This window comes from Macrotis lagotis, chromosome 3 (genome assembly GCF_037893015.1).
Source record: "Macrotis lagotis isolate mMagLag1 chromosome 3, bilby.v1.9.chrom.fasta, whole genome shotgun sequence".
Lineage (NCBI taxonomy): Eukaryota > Metazoa > Chordata > Mammalia > Peramelemorphia > Peramelidae > Macrotis > Macrotis lagotis.
In genome coordinates, this window is record NC_133660.1 from 273,319,885 (window position 1) to 273,342,619 (window position 22,735).

Sequence of the window (22,735 nt, forward strand, 5' to 3'; positions counted from 1 at the left end):
AAGTATTTATTAAAAACTTTTCTCCCAGAGGCAGTTAAAATTTATAAAGAAGGAGGAGGGACAGGGGAAAAGGAGTGAGGAGGACTAGATTCCACAAAGTGGGGAAATCCAGCTGAGGAAGCCCCTCAAGATGCCTTTTCTTCCACTCAGAGTCTTGGAGCTTTTCTGGAGGTGCTGAAAGGGGTCCAAGGTGAAGACTTGAACCCAGGTCTTGCTGCCTAAGAGGTCAGTTCTCCAGTCATTTAATATATGATTGTTGATTGATTGTTGGTGACTGAGAACAGAGAAGAGAAGAATGCAGAACACGACTGGCAAGAGGAAGCTCAAACCAAAGACCCTATTCAACGAGCACCTACTATGTTCAGGCCCAGTTGTAGAGTTAAATTAATACTTAGACCCCAAGTCAGTTTCAGGGTGGGAGAGTACAGTCTTCAAGTGTAGAAATGGCCCCTTATAATTACTGGACCATGGCAGGGGAATATATGGAAGATCAGGAAAGGTGCAGGTCAGGCCACAGATATCTGAAATAAGGCCAGGGAGTTTGACTCGGCTTCCTGGAGAACTTCCAGGGAAGGGCAAGGACCAGAGGAATGCATGGCTCCAGGGATCCAGAATTGGTGGAATGGCCAGACCCTCAGAATGGGAGGCCTAGCACTCTTGTCCCTGTGTTTTGTCCAACTTTTTTTGTTTGTTTTTTTCCATCAACAACTTGGTGTAGAGATGGTTACATCAGCCTGGGAGAGCTGACATTCTGCTCCCCCAAGAGTGGAATCCCATAAAATAGCAAAAAGGCCCCTCATTATTCAGTCCCAACCCTCAAAAGTCTCTCTTTCTCAAGGTCCCTCTCTCCAGGCACTCTGCCAGCCTCTTGTCCCCAAGGGAAAGGGTGATGGCCAATGCATCGCCTATCCCTGCTCTGAGAATGGCCTTAGTCTCTTTCTCTTTCTGCCTCCTTTCTTTCCCCTTGGACAACCGTTGTCACAAGCCACACTAACCTGAATAGGGTTGGTGACCCAACCTTCTACTCCCTTGTACCCACAGGTAGGCCCCTGCCACACCTTGGGCAGGTACCAAACTTCTTTTTAGGAGGCCCTTTATAGTCTCCTTTCAAATTGTCTCAGGTCAGAGACCTCCTCATTCTATTTGTTTATTCAGACTCTGCTGTCCTTCCTCCTCCACAAAAGAGTGGAACATCTTCCTAAAGTTCAACTCTAACTCTGTCACTCCTGCACATTCTCTGGCCCACTGGATCTAGTTCAGACCCCTTATTGAAGCATTCAAAAGCCTCTTCAGCAGACCGTGATTCTTTTCATGCCTCCCCAACACCACCTCTACTCATGTTTATCCGTTAATTAAATTAATTAATGAATTAAATTCAGGAACACTCCCCACTATGGGGTACATGTCTATGAGTAGGGAGATGGGTGTGGGTTCAACTCACAATTTCATCAGTATGAGACATTCTCTCCATGGATGCAGAATGGCAAAGTGTCTCTGATTTACAGGAACAAGTGGCTGGGGTATAAAGTCTGGTGACTTGGTGATGACCAGGGTGGGTAAGGCAGGACTTGATTTCAGGTCTTTCTGATTCTCAAGGGAGTCATTGGCCTCTAGCTCACCACAGGAACTTCTTCACATCACAGAAGGCAGTCTGATCTCATTGCGTCCCTCAAAGACCAACCTGAACATTCAGACTCAGATACTCCTTCAGCATCAGGGCAAAAGTGGCTGTGATGCCATCAGTATTGTCCAATGACCTCTCTTGAGACTCATCTCTACCCTTACCCTCAATGGTAAGTGTGGAGTTACAGATCTGGCTCCCAGAGACTTTAGAGCAGTCTCACTCACTTCTATCTCACTCACAGAGACCCCTACAAAGTTCTCAGGCAGGCCTGCCTTGACCACTTTAAACAGACCTCCGTCCCCATCACGTTATATCCTGCCAACCCCTCTGGCATTGACAGGATGGAGCTGTCCCCCAGAGATTGACCAGATCTGCTTCAGGGGGATAGCTTGGGAAGGGGGATGGAAGTGTATTTCCCAAGGACATTGGTTCCAATAGGCTCAGTTCATTATCTACACAATACCTCCAAGCTGCCCTGTCTGGATCCTTGCCCCTCCCTGAAGGAAACACTGGGTGTGGAGGAAGCACTGGGCCCCAGAGTAGCCAGAATACACTTTCTTCCTATCTGCCTAGAGACACAGCCCTGTGGGGGTAGGGAGGGGCAGTCATGAATCTAGTAAGCAGCTTCTCTGCCAACATGATTGGCTCACTAGCTCTTGTCCTGCAAAGTTCCCACCCCCTAAGATATTGCTTTCCCCTTCAAGGTTACCCAGCTATGTATCCTCTGGGATGAGAAGGGCACCCTGGGTGACTTCCTCTAGCCTTACACCCCCTAGATCCAAAGTCTCCTGGAGATGGCTCAGATCCATCAGTCCTGATATCCAACCCTGATCCTTATGCCCCTCTCTTAAAGACAATGTCCTAAAATAACCCCGGGGAGAAGACAACCAAAGATCCTGTCCTATAAACCCCACAACAAGGTGAAAGGAAGAGCTAAGGATAGAATAAATTAAGTTGTTGGGAGGAAGATCCTTACCTCCCCAAGTGGGGAGGCAGCTCTGGAGGTTTCCCTGACTTCCTGACAGCCCCCAAACCCCAATCTTGAGGCTTCTCCCAAGTGGGAGACAGTGGGAGGTTACGTGGATTCCATAAAGAACACCATGCGGCTGGAGAAGACAAGGTCAGCAGTGTAGGCTACAAGGTTGACCAAGGTGAGGATGGTTGCTCCCACTGCTGAGTTGAACTGATGACTGGGGAGGGTCGACTTGAAAATGAAGATGGGCCATATGACAGCAGCGGAGAGATACAGCAGAGAAGCCAGGCCTGTGAGGGCCACCAGTACTCTATCCACAGGCCAGGGTGAGGCGCCCAGACACTGCCCTATGCTGAGCCCAATGACGAGCAAGGTGACTACAAAGCAGAGGCAAAAGACAGCCATGCACCACTGGCACCCCACATACCTGGTATACATGTGGTCAACATCCACCAGAGCCATGATCACACAGGCCACATAGGCCTCAAACACCTTCAACAAGCCTGGCACTGTGGACAGGAAACCACGGAGCTGACCTGGCTTGGCCCGGGTCAGTACCACCTCTGCTGCATAAGTCACAAAGCACAAGCAGGACAGAGCCGTAGCGATGGCCGCGGCCTGGTAGGGCCATCCCCTCTGGTGCTTCGGCACAAAGACAATGGGATACATGATGGACGCAGTGAAGGTCAGCAAAGTGGCCAGCATGGCCACCACTGAAGTGAAGTCTTCCCAGGACAGGGGCAGTTGTCGGCCCAAGTCCAGGAGCTCCAGTCCCAAGACGATCAACGACAGCAAGAAACAGAGACACCAGGAGCACATACACCAACGACCAAATGGGGAGTCGAGGTTGGGGCCAGAGGCAGCCAGGCTGAAGGTAACACAGCACAGGACCACCTGGAGCAGACGGAGCAAACCCACCAGAGAGATGAGGGCCTGAGGCACCAGCTTCAGTTGGGGCATGATGCCCACCTGTCCTGCTGCTACTTCAGGTAATTCTGTGTTCCTCCCCCATTCTCTGAGGAGTGATACAGAGTTACTGGGACTGCAAAGTTCAAAAGGGAGGACCCAGGAGGAAGGGGCAAAGTCACAATCTTGTAGAGCCCAGGTGCAGGAGGGTGGAGCTGGGCAAATAATTTACCTTGAAAGAAGGGGAGGAGGCAACTGTAACCTTGATGCAGATTCCTGACCTCACTTGGGAGTGATCCCTCCTAAGGGTGGTCAGTCTTCTGGGTCATCCTCTTGGAAATGGTCACTCCATCATTTTGTCCTTGGAAATAGTCACTCTTTTGAGTCATCCCTCTTAGAAAAGGTCAATCCTTAGGATGATCAGTCCTTGGGTAACCCCTCATGTAGGCAGTTCCAGGGATATTTCTTCCTAGGAGTGCTCACTTCTGGGGACAGTCAATTAGAAAGAAGGGAGTTATCAAGAGGAGAACTGGGTCTAAGGCCGGGGTGTGTGGGGAGTTCTTCCCCTGTGGGTACTTTACCAACTCCTCCAAAGGCAGAGAGCTTAGAGAGCCACTTTCTTGCTCTACTGGCAGAAGTATGGACTCCAAACTTCCTCACCTTGAAACACAAACAGATAGCCTGTGGAAGGGAGGTGAAAGGTGGACCTCATTTCATTGGTTAGGTTAACTCCCAAAGAGGAAATTTCCTTTATCTCAACCAAGAGATAATTGCTAGAGAGTTGTCCAATGCTGCAAGAAGTTAAGGGCAAGTCTTTCTCATTCAAGCCTCAGCTCTCTGAAATCTCTGTCCCCTGTCCTCGAATTCCCTGCTTTCAGTCATCACAGGCCGTGGTCTCAGAGATCTCCATCTCTATTGCAGGGGTCATAACCTTTCCCATATCTTCTAGGCTTCTTCTGGCAGTATCATTTGTTCCTACAGAGGTTGCTGAAGTGGACCAGGACCATCTGGTGTAACAAACCTGGATAGGTTCTCTGATGTGTTACAGTCACCCTTACCCTCTCTCCATGGCTGTGCCTGAGTTCAAGCTCCAACTGATTTTTCATCTGTCTCTCCCTACAACCCCTACCTACTCTTCTAATCTTCTTAGACTTCCTGTTTGCTTTGGTTTTTGTCCTTCATTCTGGAAGACCATGACATCAAGATGATGCCAAAAACATCAACATCAACAACTGTGCTTAGAAGTATAGAATTTATAGAGCTGGAATCAGGAGTTAGCCCCTTTCCTCATGCAGGCTCCCCTCCCCTCCCAACTGGACTGTGTGACAGTAGCTGTTGGGAGGAGGTTCTCCTTGCTTCAAGGCTCTCCCCATTCTGGTCTATCCTCCATTCAATCATTAAAGTGATTTTCCTAAAGCCCAGTTCTAATTGTATTACCCCTATTGTAATAAATAAGAGTGGCTTCTGATAATAAACAGTGAGAAAATATTAGTTGCTCATGGATAGGCTGAGCCAATATATTAAAGATGGCAATGTTCTCTATATTAATTTACTTATTCAGAACTATACTTTGGCAGCCATATCAAATTATCAAATAATTACAATCTAAAGCTAGAAAAAATGAAATTAATCAGTAGAAATAAAAATTCAAGAATTGTAAGGGAAATGATGAAAACAAGAAGGAAGGAAGGGGTCTAGTAGTACCAGATTTCAAGCTATGCTATAAAAGAGTCATCATCAAAATTATTTGGTACTGGGTAAGAAATAGAACCTGATTGATGGAAAAAGTCAGATACATACCAAATGGTTGCCTGGTGTTTGATAAACCCAAAGACCCAGGTTCCTAGGATAAGAACTAGATATTTGATAAAACAAAAACAAAAACAAAAACAAAAAAACAAAAAAATTGGAAAAATTGGACAGGAATCTGGCAAAAATTAGGTTTAGATCAATATAGTTCTCACCATTTACCAAAATAAGCACCAAATGAATACATGAGCTAGATATAATCAAATTAGAGAAGAAGGGAAGAAATTACCTTTCAGATGTATGATCAGCAGAAGAATCCAAGTCTAAACAAGAGAAAGAAGATCACACAAGATAAAATGGACAATTTTGGTTGCATAAAATTAAAAATATTTTTGCACAAATTAAACCAATACAGTTAAGAAAGAAGGGAAAACAATTAACTGGGTGGGAAGTTTTTGAAGGACATTTGTTTGATAAAAATCTCACTTCTAAGTGAATAATTAACTGATTCAAATTTATGAGGATAAAAGCCAAATCCAGATTGATAAATGGTCCAAAGATATGAACAAGCAATTCCCAAAGGAAGAAACCTAAGCTACTGATAGCAAAATGAAATGGCCATTCCATGTAACTAATAATTAGAGAAATGCACATTAAGTAACTCAAAGATTCTAACCCCATACTCATCAGATCAAAAAAGTTGACAAAAAAGAAAAATGGCAAATATTAAAGAAATTGTAGGTTAAACAAGCACATCCATGAATAGTAGATAAAGCTAATTCCAAGTTAGAAAGCAATTTGGAACTATGACCAAAAAGTTACTAAATTCTGTAATCCTTTTGGTTCAACAATGCCACTGGCCTATATGCCAAAGAGATCTAAAGGATATTTTGAATTCTACTAATTAATTTTATCATTTTTTCTATCTTTAGATGCTAATTCTTTTGATAATTTGGATGGCTACCAAAGTATGGTATGTTCACAATATATTGATGGCAACTCTTTTTTGTGATGGCAAAGAACTGGAAATTAAAGGGGACCCCTCAATTGCAGAACAGTGGACTAAAAAGTATGATATATTATTGTCAATAGTCTGCAATATTTATCAAGCTCCTACTGTGTGTTGAATGCTGGAATTACAAAGAAAGGTCAAAAACAGAGGCTTCCCTCAAGGAACTCACTGAGTTCTCTGAGACTCCCCCTCTAATCCAAGGATAGTGCCCCTGCCAGAGGAGCCTTTGTTTCAGGGCCAGCAGGTGGCACACAAATATTATACTGGCTCTTTGGTTCTTTGGGGTTGAGCTACTTGGTTTCTAACTTCCATGATATCAGGGAATTGGAGGGTCCTCATGACAAGTTTCTGAATTCATTGAGACTCTAGTCCCTTCATCTAGAAGGGAAAGGCAACAAATGAAAAGAGGAAAAGGTTCTAAGTCTGTTTCTCAGTGGGCAAGGAATTTGGTCTCATAGGGACAGAAAGCCTAAGACCATCTTCCTTAGTTACTGGATGTCTCTCATGTGATGTCATGAGGGAAGGAATCATCAAATAAATGGAAGGCAAAAAGGAAGCAGCACCTCTCTTGGGTGACTCCAAAACTAGTGAAAGAACACCTCCTTCACAATGGGGTTGGCCAATTGGAAACAATCATGGAATATCTAAAAATGGCCTCACAAACTCTACAAGAACTTCCTGCCTCGTCACCCCAACCTTCTCAGAAGCAGATCCCTGGCATCATCCACAAGCAGAGGTTGCATCTACAAAGTAAGTTGCTGTATATGTTCCAGACTCTCATTATACACCTACAAAAGGCCTGGAGTCAGGAGTACTTGAGTTCAAATCCAGCCTCAGATACTAAATAAATTACCTAGATGTGTGGCCTTGGGCAAGCCACTTAACCCCATTTGACTTACAAAAAAAACCTAAAAAAATAATAGGTCCAGCACAAACACAAAGCTGCACACATACACACACATGTTACCTCACATGCCAGATTAAGGAGGGAAGGCAACAGCAATTGTCAGGGAAAGAGGAGAAAAGTCTTCATACAGAAGGTACTGTCCTAGCTGTATCTGAATGGAGGAGAAGAACTTGATGAGGGGGTGGGGAGGAAGGGAAACACATCAAGCCTGTGCAATATCCCACCTGGGAGATGGAGTATAGTCTGAGGTCCAGAGAGAAGGGTAGTAGGGTGCATCAGTGTGAAAGCCAGACAGATCCAGGACTGGGTGTGTAGGGCTTTAAAAATTAAACATGAAAGTTTCTATTTTACTTTGTACACAGAAGGAAATTACTGCCATATATTAGGGAAGGCAGTAACATGGTAAGAATTGTACTTAAGGACAAACACTTTGATGACAGTTAACAGAATGGCCTGGAGGGAGAGACAAGTCGGGAGACCAATCGAAAGGGATGGTGAGGGCCGGAGGCAAGGTGGTAGTTAGTTATGTGTCTGGAGAGAGAGGAGGTTGGCCATAAGACATTGAGAAGGTAGAAATACAAAGATTTGACAACTCTATCTAGGCTGTGTGGGGCAAGGTGAATGAGAGATTCAGGATAATGCCAAAACTATGCACTAGGAGGGTGCAAAAGGACTGATAACGAGTTCAGATTGAGACTTGAATTTGGAATGTCTCTGAGCTATCCACTTTGAAAGGTTCAAGAAGATACTGGGGTTGGCTGGATAGATGTGGGAGACATCTTCATAAATAGGGTAGTTAAACCAATGGAAGTTGATGCAGTAAGGCAGACAGAGAGAAGTTGATGCAGAAGACAAATAAGACAGATATCTACAGAGAAAGGAACTGAGATAGGCCAACAAATAATCAATCAATATACATTTACTAAGTGTCTACTATGTGCCAAGCACTATTTGAAGCATTGAGGATAGGAAAAGAAGCAAAAGTCTGGCCTTTGTTCCCAAGGAGTTTACCAAAAGGGGAGAAGACATTATGCACATATATGCAAAGTAAGTTCTAGAGAGGAGGGGAGAAAGTGCCATCCTGGGGTGGGTATCTTCCAAGGGGAACCAGCTCTCTGTGAGGGCTGATGATAGAAGTGAAGAGTGTTGGGGAAAGAGGTTCAGGAAGAAGGGAAGTGTGTTTGCTATAGAATGGGGATTTCAGTGGAAAGGGTGGGTGTAATAAGACTTGGGTCATGAGGTTTGAGGTTTGAGGGCTATGGAATAATAGAGAAAACATGAGAAAGAGCACAGGGACAATTTTCCCTAAATAGTTGATGATGAATTATTACAGATGTAATCTGAATCCTGGGCAGTTAGGGGGCACAGTTGATAGATTACTGGGTTTGGAATCAGGAAGACTCATCTTCATGAGTTCAATTCTGGCCTCAAACACTTACTATCTTTACTTAATTAGCTTGATCCTGGGCAAGTCATGTCATGCTGTTTGTCTCAGTTTCCTTATCTGTGAAATGAGTTGGAGAAAGAAATGGCAAGCCAATTAGTATATCTGCAAAAACAAAAACAAAACCCAAAATTAAAAACAACTCAAATGGGGTTATGAAGAGTTAGACACAACTGAAATGACTGAACAACAAACCAGAATCCCAAAGCCCATTGGTATGGAACTCTTTTATTATTGGTGGAAATCAATGTCCTGTGCCTGACTAAGGGGCAGGAAGATGAAAAGAGAAATCTGATCTCTTCCAGCTCTTCTGGCTTCTAGCTTTGAGAGAGAAGATGGGTTGCTCTAGTTTCTTTTCAGCCTGCCCCCAATCCCCATCCACTCTGAATGAAGAAAGACTGGGAAGGAGCCAACAGCTGTAACTCAGAAATGGCCTCATTGCCAGCTTACATATTGGAGATTTTGGAGAATTTACCTTTAGGTAAGACCTGGACTTCTCTCCCTTGGTGGAATTGAAATACCTTGCTCCCAATGGGAGAGTTCTTTCACTTGGCACTTTCTGGCATTTATTCTCACACATATACTTTCTCTGATTTCTACTTTACTATCAATTTAGTTAAATAGGTGAGTGTTCATTGTGATACAAGGGAAAAATGAAGAGAATTGTGAATGTAGAAAATGGATGGAGATGTAAATTGACTACCAAAGTAGAGAATTATGATTGTAACAAAAACAATTTGTAATCTTAAAGGCTGCTTGGGTGGAGACCCCTCATTCTTGATGTACCATTGAATATTTAATGTAAAATTTGGCTTCACCCTCTAGATGAGAGACAGGACATAAAAACCTGGGTTGGACTCCAGCTCAGGGAAGGTCACAGTCTTCTCTGACCTGTGGTCCAGCCAACATTGCTTGGCTGTTCTTTTATCTCTCTCTCTCTCTCTCTCTCTCTCTCTCTCTCTCTCTCTCTCTTTCTCTCTTCTTATGCTTTGTAACCCTTTTTAATAAAATTCTCTTTTATTTCCACCCTTGCTTTCCTGAGTCTGAATAATGATTCCCCATAGGCAAAACCAAACTCAAGCAGCCAGCAGCTACAATTATGGAGATGGTATTTGGTTGGGGGGGGGAGGTGTCAAGCCTTGGTTATAAATCTTGGTGGGCCCTTTTAATTAATAGTGATTGAGAGTTTAGTTTGAACCTTAAAGTTACTTCCTCAAGACTAACAATATAAAACAGAGCAGATAGTTATATCTCATAGGGTATCTCTCTCTGAGGGGAACAGAATGATGGTCTCCAACCCTAACTTCTGGCTGCTCCTCCTAGAAGTCAAAATCTCCCATATAGAAGGAAGAGATTCTAGTGTTATCCATTCTTGGCTCCCTGTTCTTTTTGGTACCACATCTTGATACACAGAGATAGGCAGAGAAACAGCAGAAGACATAGAGGTATAGTGGGGTGTAGATGAGAGAGGTATTACAGAGAGAGCTGAGCAGGGGCTTTTCCTATAACTAAGTCTGGGGGTGAAATAGGATTGATGAGGTCAGTCAGAACTTGTTGGGGGTGGTGACTGTGCTCTTTTCATGTTGTCTTTGATGATGTGAAGCAAACTCCTTGAGGGCAGCTAGGCTTCCTCCTGGTACTTCCACTTTGGTTGGAGTTGAAGTGACCACCAGGGGACAGCAGAGCTAGGAGCTGGCCATGTGGGATATGGCCACTAGAGGGCAGCAGGCACCAAAGCTGATACAGAAGGTTGAGTCTTCATTGGGAAAAGATTGTAGAAACCACATCCCTCTGATAAACTCAAAGCAACTGAGAAAGCCAGGCCACGGTTCCTTGAGTGTGAACGGTCCTTCTAGCCCAACCCTCCCTTTCCTGCAACATCTATCCCCATAAGTGACCCTCTAGCCTGAGCTTAAATACTTCTGGGGACAGCAAGCTGCACACATCCTGAGTCAGACCAGTCCTTTGGGGACACTTTGGGCAAAGTCCGACTGACATACAACTTGAGGTGGTCTCTTGGTTACTCCACCCCCCCCCAACTTGCTGCTCCTCTACTTGAAGAAAGTCTTCCAGTTTCCTCTGAGTCCTCCCCAAGTGAAACTTGGCCAGTTTCATCAACCTATGCTTTTATAATCAAAGAGAATGACCAATGAGGACCCAGATCTTAGAGCATTCATAATATTCTTTTCTGGCATCTATATAAGTAATGGCTCAGTGAGCCTTTCCTTGGAAGTCTTATTGGAAGTCCTGACCTTGATTCAGAAGATGAACTAGCATTCTCTGTCTGTGTCAGGCCAGCTTATGCATAATGATGACAAAGTATTTCATTGACTTCTGGGTAAGAACTAAATGGTCCCATAAAAGGTACTGACCCACTTCCTGTTCCTCAGACATCACACCCCATTTTTAGACTCTGACTCTTCCTAGAATGCTCTTCTGCTTTGTCTCCACCTCTTCATCTCCACCTCTAAGTCTGGTTGCTTGCCTTCAAGACTCACTTCACATCCCACTTTCTGCAGGAGGTCCTTCCCAGTCTCCCCAGTTTCTAACATCTTCCATCAAAGATTTCTCTCTATAGTCAAGGAATTGAACTTGTTGACTTGGTTTATTGAATGACTGATTTTTTTTTTTAGCTCTACAAGGTTACCCCTTGGTAATTTGATTGGTATGACATGAAGTACAAGAAATGTTATGAAGGGAAAATCAACAAGTTTTGGCAACAGTTGGATATGGGGGTGAGAGATATTGAGGAATCCAGGATGGCCCCTGAATTTGAGCCTGAGGGACCAATGATGGGGTACTTTCTATGGTAATAAGAATATTAGCAAGGGGAAGAATTTGTAAGGAAAAATGATGAGTTTAGGGTTCAACACAAAAAGTTTAAGATGCTTGAGAAGTCCAATAGGCAGTTGGAAGTCAATAGAGAGGTTAGGACTGGATTCTCCAATATGCACTGTCTCCTCTCACCATCATGGCAGTACCTTGAGGGGACAAATAGTCTTCACTTTTGTGTTTGGATCCTATGCACAAAGCAATGTTTGACAATCAGTAGCACTTAATGAATCTGCTTTTGAAAATTCATTCTTTCATAGCTTATGCTATCTGTTTTTTCCCTGAGACTTGGTTGTTGAAATTCTCTAAGTTTTTATGAGTATTTTAAATTATTGTAAAAATTCACTCATTTTATTTGTAACAGATTTTGTTGGTATCTGTTTGTCATTGCTATTTCTAATTAATTCCATTATCTCTTCTTATTTCCTTGGTATTTCTTTTTGAGAGTGGCATTTTGAAATCACAGTAGCTAATGGTTTATCTATTTTATGAGAAGTGAATAGCTTTTGGTTTATGTATAAATTCAATATTCATTTTGCTTTCAATTTTATTCCTCTCTTATTTCCAAGTTTCTATATTTTAGGTCAGGGGCTTGGGGAAGGGGGATTTTTTTTAATTTTTTTTAAGTTGTATGCCCAATTCACCAACCTCTTCTTTTTTTCTTTTGTTAGTGAAAGTGCATAAAGATATAAAGTATCTCTCAAAGACTGTTTTGACTGCATGACAAAAGTTAATTATTAAGTGTCTGAGGTCAGATTTGAACTCAGGTACTCCTGACTCCAAGGCCGGTGCTTCATCCACTACGCTACCTAGCCGCCCCCTGTGATTTTCTTTAATGAAATTATTATGTCTATGTTTTGCTTTTTGATCCATCAATTCTTTAGAACTGAAGTAACCTCTAAGTTTAAATCCTTCCATCAAAGATTCTTTATTAATTATAATTTTACTGAATTGTGTGAAATGAAATACTTACTATTTCTGATTTTATGCACTTGTTTATGAGTGCTTTATGCCCTAGAACATGGTCAATTTTTGTAAATGTACCATTTTAGCTGTCTATTGCTAATGTATAAAAGGGCAGCTAGGTGGTTCAGTAGACAGAGCTCTGGTTCTGGAGTCAAGAAGCTATAAATCCAAAATCAACCTTACTTACTAGCTGTGTGACTCTGGACAAGTCATTTAACACTCTTTCTCTCAGTTTCCTCATAAGTTCAATGAACTGGAGGACAAAAATGGCAAACCACTTCAGTATCTTTGCCAAGAAAACCCCAAATGGGACCATGAAGAGCTGAACTTAACTGAACAACAACAAATCTCTGATTTTGATGCTTTTTTTCTCTAAGTACTTAGATGCTAATATATACAGTAGAATCTCAGTTTATGAGTAACCTGGTTTAGGTATGCTTCCCTGGACGAGGAAAAATTTTTCACAAAATGTGTCTTGCAGGACAAACAAAAATTTGCAGTACAAATAGAATGTTTGAGCCATGAATATTTTTAATGACAATGCAATGTCATATTCCATGACATTCTGAAAAAATGTCAAAAACAAATGTCATTAGATTCCTAGTCAGAAGCGAATGTAAAGAAAAAAAAATTCAGTGAGTCAAAACATGAAAGTGATTATAAGAAGCAAAAAAATAAGTGAAGGCATATAAGTGTTAGCCTTACATTTGGTGAAAGTATCATAAGAGCGAACACTCCCCAATGTTCTCATGGAAGGAGATTCTCCTTCCAAGCAATAATCCTTCCTCCTCCTCCTCCTCTTCCTCCCTCTTGACTCCTGCATGCCATCCATGACTCTTCTCAAAGGTAAAGTTCAGGTTAATTTGTTTTATTTTCAGTTTATATAGTGTACTAATCATTGCTTTTGTTTTTCAGGTACATTAGGGGCCAAAAAAAAAAAAAACCTTACTTAAAATTTAAATAATTATTTTATAAGAATATTTTTGGGGATGTGGTACTGATCATTCTACTTTACATTATTGCCTATGGGAAAATTCACTTTGCAAAACAAACAAATCATATAAGGAACAGAACCCCAGAATGAATTAAATTCATAAACCAAGGTTCTACTGTTATTCATTGTCTGTGATATCTTTCAGCAAAACCTCTCTTCCCTGCTAATAATCTCTCTTAACTGGATCCTTTTTCTGTTGCCTTGTCTGAAATCATGATGGTTACCCCTAGTTTTTTGAGTTTACCTAAAAATACAATCAGTTCTACCCTGGTCCCCTATATTAACCGCATGGGAATTTTGATGTCATAAGTGACTTTCCTATAAATATCTTGTTGGATTTGGGCCTCTAACCCATTCTGATGTCTCATTCACATTCCTGACCATGATGGTTAATTATGTATTTCCTTCCATAAAATCTCCTAATTTTTCCCTTTTTTCCCAAAGAGGACACTGAAAAGGGAGAGATGATCAATGCTAGTGATTTATAACTGAAACAGGCTGTCCTTCACCTCATCCTCAGACCCCAGTCACTTCCTCCTTCCTTTCCTTTTTTTCCTTTTAATTGGTGACCAGTTCTGTACAAGTAAAGTCAGTTTTATTTATAACCATTCTCTCCCCTACACACCCTTGGTCTCTCCTAACTTCCATTTCTCTGAACATTAAACTGATCTTTCATATGTTTTAGACATGTGCTTAACCAACTTTCCTTCATTCAGTTCAGAAAAAAGTTTATAAGATGCCCACTCCCCCAACTCTTCTCCATGTTTCTATATTTTTCTTCTTTCATAATCCACTTAAGAGAAATAGGAAGCTCTATCTGCTTCTTCATTCCATCACTACTATTTATCCATCCCTTTTTATCCTAAAACCCTCAAAGGAGAACAAAACCTTCCCTAGCCTGTGTTTATCTTTTTAAACTCCTTCTCTGAGCCTTGATGATCTTAGACTTTTGAAGTGACGCTAGTCTCCTCTCTAATTAGAATACAAGCTCTTCACAATTTCCACTCTAGGTGTTCAAGTGTCTTTTTCTTGCATTTCATCAGCTCTGGTCTTTTCAATACAAGAACTTAAAAATTCTATAATCCATAAAACATATATTATTTTTCCTTGTGGGATTAAATACTTAGTCATCCATGGCAAGTTATTCTTGGCTGTAAGGTTTTATCTATTTTAAATCTATTTTTATTTATTGACCTTTGAAAATTGCATTATGAATTTTTCTCTCCTTTAAGCAGTAGCTGCCAAATTTTGTGTGATCATCAACATGGTTCCCTTTTATTTTCTATCTTCCTTTCTGGCTACTTGCAGCATTTTTTTCTGTGCTTGATGACTGGATTTTGGCTGTGATGTTCTTGGAGGTTTTCATTCTGGGGTTTCTTTCAAGAGGGGGACTGGTGGATTAGTTCTATTTTCATTTTAATCTCTGGTTCTTCTAAATCTGGACAGTTCTCATTTGTGATATGTTGAAATATAATACACAAGACTTTTGTTTGATTAGGTTTTTCAGGGAGCGAATTAATCATTTATAATTTAATTGTTAAATTATGACTCCATCTATTTTCCAGGGCAGCAGTATTTTATATACAGTCTGTTGTTGAACCCTGTGAATTCCCCCTGTGTAACACCTCTCCTCCAATTTGTCACCTTCTCTCCTCTCACCCCACCCTACTGCAGACCCTCATTGCCTCACACCTGAACTACTGCAATGGCTGCTGGGGGCTCTGCTGCTTCAAGTCTCTCTCACTTCAGTTCATTCTCCACTCAGTTACTAAAGTGATTTTTCTAAAGTATAAGTCCAACCACCTCACCCCCTTACTCAATAAACTCCAATGGCTCTCCATCACCCCCAGAAGCAAATACAAATGCTGTCTGGCATTCAAAGTCCTTCACCACCTAGCTGCACCCCTACCTTTGCAGTTTTCTAATACCTTTTCCTTCATCCCCACCCTGACACATCCAGGAATGCTCCTCCTGCTCATCTCTCCTGCCTTCTAATGGTGCTTTCTTCCTCTGTTCTCATGTCTTTCTTCTCTTGTTTATTTCCTATTGATCCCATAATATCTTATTTGTTTGTATGTTGTCTCAAGACAACATGGGGAAGCTCCCTATGACAGGACATGTACTTCCTGCTCCCTCCACACAGATGGCCCAGGTACTGAGTGCTACAGGCTTCAAGTACCCATGGAGTGGTCTCTCAACCAGGTGAACTCAATATGGCTCAATTTCTTTATCTGTTTCTCTTAGGTTTCAACTCTCTCCAAACCATTTGCTGTTGGTAATTTCAATCTAAAAGTCATTCTCTTTGGCAAAGGAAAAAAAAACCAAGATAGAGTCATAAAACTGTGTCTTGCCTTGTCCACCTCGAGAACCAGTCCTCATCACTTTTCCCAACAGACTCTTCTATGTATTGAGGAGTTGGAACACTCAAGGAATGGAATCATAAGGGTCATCTCCGGGAAAGAATGAAACAATCAACATATTGCCTGGTGATCCAGTGGCTCAATAAAAGGAAGTCACCCATCATCGATCCTCATTTCCCTTCCTCTCTCCAGATCATGTCAGAACTGTTGAATAGTATATGCAGATAGGTGGGAGGGAAAAGTGGAGAGGTTGATGCTTTTCCCCTTGACCCCAGGAGAAATGTCATCCTCAGAGCAAAGAGCAACACAAGTCCAAGTGTGAGCTTGAACCTGGTTTGGGGACCCTGGACACTATATGTTCCATTTCTTTCCTGAATAGAGGTGACCAGATTTCAATCCTGAAATGGCTCTATCCAACTGCACTGGAAGCATCCTAATGAGTTCAAGGAAGTCAAAGATCCTAGGTCCTTTGGCCAGTTGGGAGATTCTTCATCGGAGAGGGTGACCAATGATGGGGTGAAACTCAATTGCTTTTCTGGCTTGTAAGAATACACTGCCCAGGACACAGCATAGGCAAGGGGAATATGACATTATAATTTGTCATTTCCAACTGCTTTGTGTCTTCAACCTCCCAGGGAAGTAGAACAGTTCTTATATTACAGAATCCTGTTTTGAGTCTGGATTTATGTGCTCGGAAGGCTGTTTTTAGTGTTCTTTTGGTATGGAGGAAATAAATAGCTGTCCCATACCAGATTCATATTAACATTCAGGATGTGTCTGTGCTCCTTCCCTTTTAAGGAAGATCCTAGACAGGAATCAAAGTTAAGCTTGAAGTAGTTTTCTTGAGGGATACCACCAGTATGGGAAAAGGAGACTAGTCCCTCTCTTTAGAGGACCAGGCTCTGCTAGGAATGAATGTGATCACCACTGGCAGGGCTCCAAAGCAGAAGATAAAACTCCAGCCTTATGGGGCCTGAAACAACAACTGTTTTCTTTCCATTTGCTTCCTCAATGGCTTCAGTTCCATCGAAGCTTGTTACTCTTTGTGCAGATCTTTGCCATCTTCTTATGATCATCCTCTGTCACCAGCTCATTCTCATCCCCAGTTCAGGTCTTCTAAAAATCTGAATTGCTCTGCAAACTTCCTGTGCATACACACCAGCTTTGTAGAGTTTCTCCTTTTTCCTTCTTGGTAAAATGGCTTTCCTTTAGGACCTTTCCTTTAAAAGTCCTGGGTTTGTAGATTCCCATTCTTGAGTTTTTTCTATTCCTAATGGTTTCACTTTACCTCTTCAATTTTAGCTCACTGGATTCTCTGTTTCCTTCTTCTAAGCCCTAGGAAATTTCCAGAGAACGAGGCAGACTATGCCAGGTTTTTCTCTCTTCTCTATCCCTTCCCACCAGATTTCCCATCCTTCCATCCTAGCCACCAGTTCCTCCTTATTAGAAGGATCCAGAACCAGGAAAAAATTTCCCCTATGTCAAAGGAAACAATGACTTATTGGTCTTTCTGCTCTAGGCAGCTCTCCAAGGTGGTGCCCCACAGATATAGCATCAGGATAGAGATAACATTCTGTACTTTGGTTCAAGAAACTATTTGCTCAATGCATGATGGGAAGCTAAGACCAGAGTTTATTTCTAGCTCCCCTATCTAGTAAGATGTTAGAGCCAGACCCTAAAGATAGGACTCTAGCATCTAGACTGGTAATCAGCAGGCCCAGCTATGTGCCCTGAACCTTGGCTTCTTCATCTATAGCACAGGGGTAATATTTTATCTCATTGATATTTTGTTGTGAGCTGTGATCGTATATTTGAATTGAAGGAAGACAGGAGACTTGCCTAGTTTAATTAATGATGTTAAAAACAAACCTGTCAAGGAGGACCTGATCTGGCCACCTATACCTTTTGTCATTTTGAAGTCTAACCTGCTATGCCAGGTCTCCAGACTGAAGAACCCCAGAGGTGGTGAGGAAGGCTAAGCAGCCCCCATCCCCGGAAGATAGCCACATCAGGCCCTTGCAGAGTCACTTAAGTCAGTTCCCCTCCTGTCCCTGGGACTAGGCCCAAATCAGACTCAGATTGCTCTGGAAGAAAGAATTATGAGATTTTCTCAGTAAACCCCACTTTGTCTCATGGAGATGCCAGAGTTGCCACGTTAGCCGATGACCTAGCAAGATTAGTGGCATTCTAACTTGTGGTCGAGACTCACAGCAGGCCATCCTAGAGTACAAGATTGCTCCAGTATATGCAACAAAGAGAAATGCCAAGACAGTGGAAGGAAGAGGGCAGGCTGGAGAAGAAGAGCAAAGAGCAAGAGGGAATGAACATTTATCAGGCACCTGCTGGGTGCCAGGATCTTCCCCATAGCCCCAGGAAATAGGGTGGAAGATGGAGGATGACTCCCATTGTACAGCTGAAGAAGCAGGGGTAGACAGCAGTGAAGGGACTCACCCAGCAGTTGAAGCAGCATTTGAACCCAGATCTCTCTGACATCATGCCTCTAAGATGTCTCTAAGAAGAAATGGGAGGATAAGGTGAGGGCACTGCTTCCACAAGCACATATCAACCCTTTTCATTCTAATGCTGAAGATCCACATAAAAGGAAACTGAAAGGGTGGGAGGGTAGGATAGGGACAAGGTGGAGAAAGACAGAGGCCTTGTGGAGAAGGCAGCAAGATACTCTCCAGAGGACCAAAGGCAAGCCAGGTGGCCCCCAGGGTGAGCTCTGAGTCCAAATCTCTGGCTCTAATTAGGAACAGAACCAGTTATCTACTTTCTCACAAACCCCCCACACCCACTCACACTTCCACACTCCCAGTGACACTAGAATTTGTATCCCTAGGACTGACTCAATTCATCCAGATATACCATAATCAGCCAAGTGGAACAATCAGGAGTAATGGCCAAGTCTCTGAGGCTAGCCCTGGAACGAGGCTCAGGACCTCATAGGCTACCTGGCCTCAACAATTGGACTCATGCTCAGAACCCTGGCCTCCACCTATTACCCCCCCCCAATTCCCCTAACACCTGTCTTCTACCACCAAGATGCTGGCAGGCTGGACCCCCAACCCACAGAGCTCTCCATCTGCCTCACTGTCCTGGGATCCTGCCCAGGCTGAGGCCAGGCCTGTTCTAGGTCTGCTGAGCTGTCAGCTCATCTTTCCTGCCCCCCTTCCCTGCCCAGGAGTGCTTTGGCCAAACCACAGAATAATCCTATGTCACCAGAGCCTTGGGGGGAAGGTAAGGGGTGGGCGGTTCTATCTGCATAAAGCCTAGGGAACAAGCTAACTGGAATTCCCAGTTCTGGACCCCAAGGAAGGTGAGGGAGCAGCTGGGTGTGCCATCCAGGGCTTACCAGCCCTCTTTGAACCATGAAAGGGTCCACGACTTTCCTGCTTCTTCTCTCCTTTGCACTTTGTTGGTCTTTGGGTGAGTCTGCCTCCCATGTTAAGGGAGAAGGGGGAAGAATGAGGGGCAGCAGAGCTGGGGGCACTGAGCCAGAGGGAATCTATGTGGCCCAGGTCCCCTGGATCACAATCAGCAGGAGAAGGGGCTGGTTTTCCAGGCCCCCCACACACACACAAGGGTCACCAAGGGGCTTCAAACCATCCAAAGAGTAGGGTCTGGCATAGAAATCTCCTAGATCCAAGGAAACCTCTTGCTATGTTCCCCTTCCATATCTTCCTGAGCTCCAGGGACAGCTTCGGACAATGAATTTTTCTTGGAGTTTCTCCAGACGCTGCTGGCTGGGTCCCTGGAAGACCTCTATGAGGGGCCGTTAGCCAGCTACGACCTCAAGCCTGATGCCAAAGCCGCCATGGCTGAACTCAAATCATGTATTGATAACCTAGCTCCCATGCATAAGGCTGAACTGGTCAAGCTGCTGGTATGTGCCCACTCCCCCACCCCTCACCCATGCTCCTCAATACCCTAGGCCCCAGGCCCCAGAATTCCTGCCTCTGTGGCTCCCAGTCTCCCAAGCCCCCAACCCAGGTCAAGAGCTCACCACTGTCATCTTTGACCAATTGTCTTGATCTCAGTTTGTCCATCTGTAAGAATGGTGGGGATGAGGTTCTCAGTGACTCTCCCAGGGCCCTACCATGGCAAGTTTGGGTGGGCTTTTCAAATTAGGAAGCATCTCCCCAACCTCCACATCTGTATTTTAGGTGGTTGTATTGGACAGTCGTGGGGATGATGCCTAGGAGAGGTTGAGAAGACCAAGCCAGCATTGAAAGAAAAATCTCTGGCCTGCCCTTCCTGCCCTCCCTCTGACCCTGTCCTCCTTGCTGTTCCCTCTTCCTGTCCTCACCAGACCCTCTTGCCTTTGTCCTAATGTCCCTGGGCTATCACAGTCCACTTCTATCCCTCTCCAGATCACTTTGTCAATAAAGTCTCAGTGGGCTATTTTTGGCTTGTGTGCCCTCTGTCCAACCTAGCTGTGGAACCCAGGGATTTGGGTTGGAGAGAGAAGGGTGGGACCCATTGTTCTTGGCTTGCCCAAGAATCTCTCGAGTCCAAGGAGAAGAAAATGGAGAGGAAGGGGCAGAGGCCTCCTCCTACCCTCTAAGGCATCTACACTGAGGTTTTACCCACCCCCCCAGTTCATTAGCTTCAAAACTCTAAGGTACACAGACAGTAAGATCCAACTGGTCAGAGGGGCATTGTATGCAGAAATGGGCACTGTCCCAGAAGAGTCCTGTGCCAGCTGCTCTTTCTATGTTCAGGTGAAATTAAGGGATGATGAAGGGAAAGAGGGGTTTGGGGAAGAGTCAGGATCTTGGATCCAAGGGCCTGGTGACCCAAGAGAGGAATTCTGGAGGTCAGATTCCTGGAACATCTCCAAGCTCTCTTTTTATACAAATCACATCACACTCAGAGCCCCAAGTACACAAGGGCTCCCTGAGCTGTCTCACCCTCCCCTCCATTCCACCTTCCCTGAAAACAGGAGAACCCTCCTCCTTTGAAAAGAAATGTTTGCCAGTAGAATGGACAAGTGCCCTCCTCTGAGGATGAGTGGGGGTGAAGAGGGGGCAGCTGACAATCCCAGGAAGAGACAATTCCCAGAAGGATGAGGAAGAAAGGTTTGAAAGTTCGAAGGAGCAGTTGGAGAGTCTGGATGCAACCAGAATCCCTGGAGAACAGAGGCACCCCTGGATTCTGCCTGGGATCTAGAATGAATCTTCAGGCAAGATAGGAGGTAGTCCCTAAACTAGGCCTCCCTGGTCACTCACTGTCCTGGGCAGAGAGACTTGTTCCTTGCTGGCTCTCCTGACCTGGAAGGAAGGAAGGAATAGAGGGAGGGAAGGGAGAGAGGGAGGAAGGAATGGGGGTGGGGTTGGTCTGGACAGGGCTTAGAAATAGAAGTGAGAACATTTGTCCAAGATATAGTGTGGGGTCAGCACCCAGTTGACCAAAGTCCATAGTCCAAGGGGCAGCTGCAGCTGCAAAAGGAAGGACCAAGATGCCAGTGAAGGCTGCACAGACTAGCTTACAAACCAAAGACAAGGTTTGGAAGAGGCCAGAGCTCTGCCCGGTGGCTGCCATCTTCCCACCACTCAAGCTTTGAGCTCTGGCTCCTTTTTCTCCCTTGCACTACCAGAATCTTTTCTGGATAGTCACTCTTTGTCCCCAAAAACCATTGGGACCTAGGCTGAGTTGGCTGGGCCGGAGTGGGTCAGGCTGGGTTAGGCGGGCCTTGACTGATCTTGACTGGTCTGAGCTGGACTGGGCTAGGCTTAATCCTTGTCTTGGGCCCAGACAGGTGAGACCCAGTCCCCACTTGGCACAATGACTAGTGGAGAAGAGGTCTCCTCTCTTCTTGATGCAGAGGAACCATGGGCCCAGAGAAATAATGCACTCTTCTGTTTATAGATTGGAAACTAATGTTGATAATTTTTTCTGTTCTATTAATGTTTCTTCTTGGCTTTTGTAAAACCGATTTTTGGCAACAACATTCCCTATGTCCTAGTGAATTCTAAGCCACTCTGAATGACCTTAGCCACATGTTCATCTATGGGGCAGGCTACTCATGCTTGCATGGTAAATGTTACCTTAAGCCAGCTAGTAGCCCCTCCTATACCAGGCATGAAACCCTCCCCCAAATGGTGCCTTTCCCACTGATCCTAGAGGGGCAATTAAGGGAAGCTTGCCTCACTCTGGTCTACCAGGTTTAAACTCCTGAGCATTATTCTCCAAGAATGTTTAACCCTCTAGCAGATGATTGACTAGCTTTTTCTATCATTTCTCTTTTATTTGTATACTGTAATTTTCCTAATAAGTTTGCTTTTCTCTCTTTTTTAAACCTGCACTCCATGGACAGAAGGTCTGCGAGTTCTTCACCAATATGAACCCAGAACCCACCCACCCCCTCCACTCCCCCCCCCCCCCCCCCCGCTGACATCATTCTGAAGAAGCCGGCTGGCCTGGGTGAACCTGGCCGGGGTGAACCTGGCCCCGGGGAAAGGTAAGCTCTATTTCTGTCCATACTCTCCTTAGACTCTATTCCCCACTTCTGCTTCCTTCTCTCCCAGGGCTGACTCCTTGCAGCTGGGGAAGGGTAAGAAGATAGCAGAGGGAGGCTGGCCCTGAAGACCCCAGGCACATGGGTAGCAGGGAGAGTAGGGGGGAAGGGGAGGAACTCTCCCCAGGAAGTTATTGTCCCTCTCACACAAAGTTGGGTTCTAGAACTCTAAAGCATCACCTAGCGCTTACATTGTTGGGAGGTCCCCAGGGGACCGAGAGGGAGGGGGCTAGATGTCCCAGTTGGTGGATACTGGAGGGGGAGCTGAGTGAGGAGACCTGGGTGTGGTTGCCCTGGATAAGATTTGAACTGCCTAATCCCTAACCTTCCCTGGGACCAGAAAGGTGAGGTCCAGCTGGAGAAGAGATCTCTCCCCAGCTAGAAAGGCTCAGGGTCTTCTGAGGAGGCATAGAGTCAGTCATCAGGAGCAGGGGCAGGGGGCAAGGAC

The 22,735-nt window shown here is 44.2% G+C and overlaps 2 protein-coding genes and 1 long non-coding RNA gene across 5 annotated transcripts in view; 2 read left to right on the forward strand and 1 right to left on the reverse strand.

The window, feature by feature from the left end:
• The window catches only part of LOC141518542 (uncharacterized), a 27,691-nt gene continuing 4,956 nt past the window's right edge, over positions 1–22,735 (reverse strand). The window contains exons 2-5 of the long non-coding RNA XR_012477223.1: positions 18,219–18,278; positions 8,611–8,675; positions 5,542–5,575; positions 1–274 (exon numbers count right to left, since the gene is read on the reverse strand). This is a non-coding gene — a long non-coding RNA (uncharacterized LOC141518542). The remainder of the gene's footprint in view (positions 275–5,541; positions 5,576–8,610; positions 8,676–18,218; positions 18,279–22,735) is intronic.
• Positions 19,051–20,164, forward strand: SCGB1C1 (secretoglobin family 1C member 1). 2 transcript variants are annotated; one of them, XM_074227594.1, is made up of 3 exons: positions 19,051–19,196; positions 19,457–19,653; positions 19,934–20,164. In XM_074227594.1, exons 1-3 carry the CDS (start codon positions 19,139–19,141, stop codon positions 19,967–19,969), a joined length of 291 nt encoding a protein of 96 aa, XP_074083695.1. In that variant the 5' UTR covers positions 19,051–19,138; the 3' UTR covers positions 19,970–20,164. The 2 variants fall into 2 exon arrangements, with proteins under 2 accessions (XP_074083695.1, XP_074083696.1); XM_074227595.1 differs by having other exon boundaries at positions 19,463–19,653.
• Positions 22,160–22,735, forward strand: part of CIMAP1A (ciliary microtubule associated protein 1A) — a 15,319-nt gene continuing 14,743 nt past the window's right edge. Inside the window, exon 1 of one of the 2 annotated variants that reach the window (XM_074230658.1) lies at positions 22,160–22,230. The gene's annotated coding sequence lies outside the window, so the exon portion shown is untranslated. Of the gene's footprint in view, positions 22,231–22,464; positions 22,632–22,735 lie in introns of those variants that run through there. The other variant, XM_074230657.1, reaches the window with a different exon arrangement.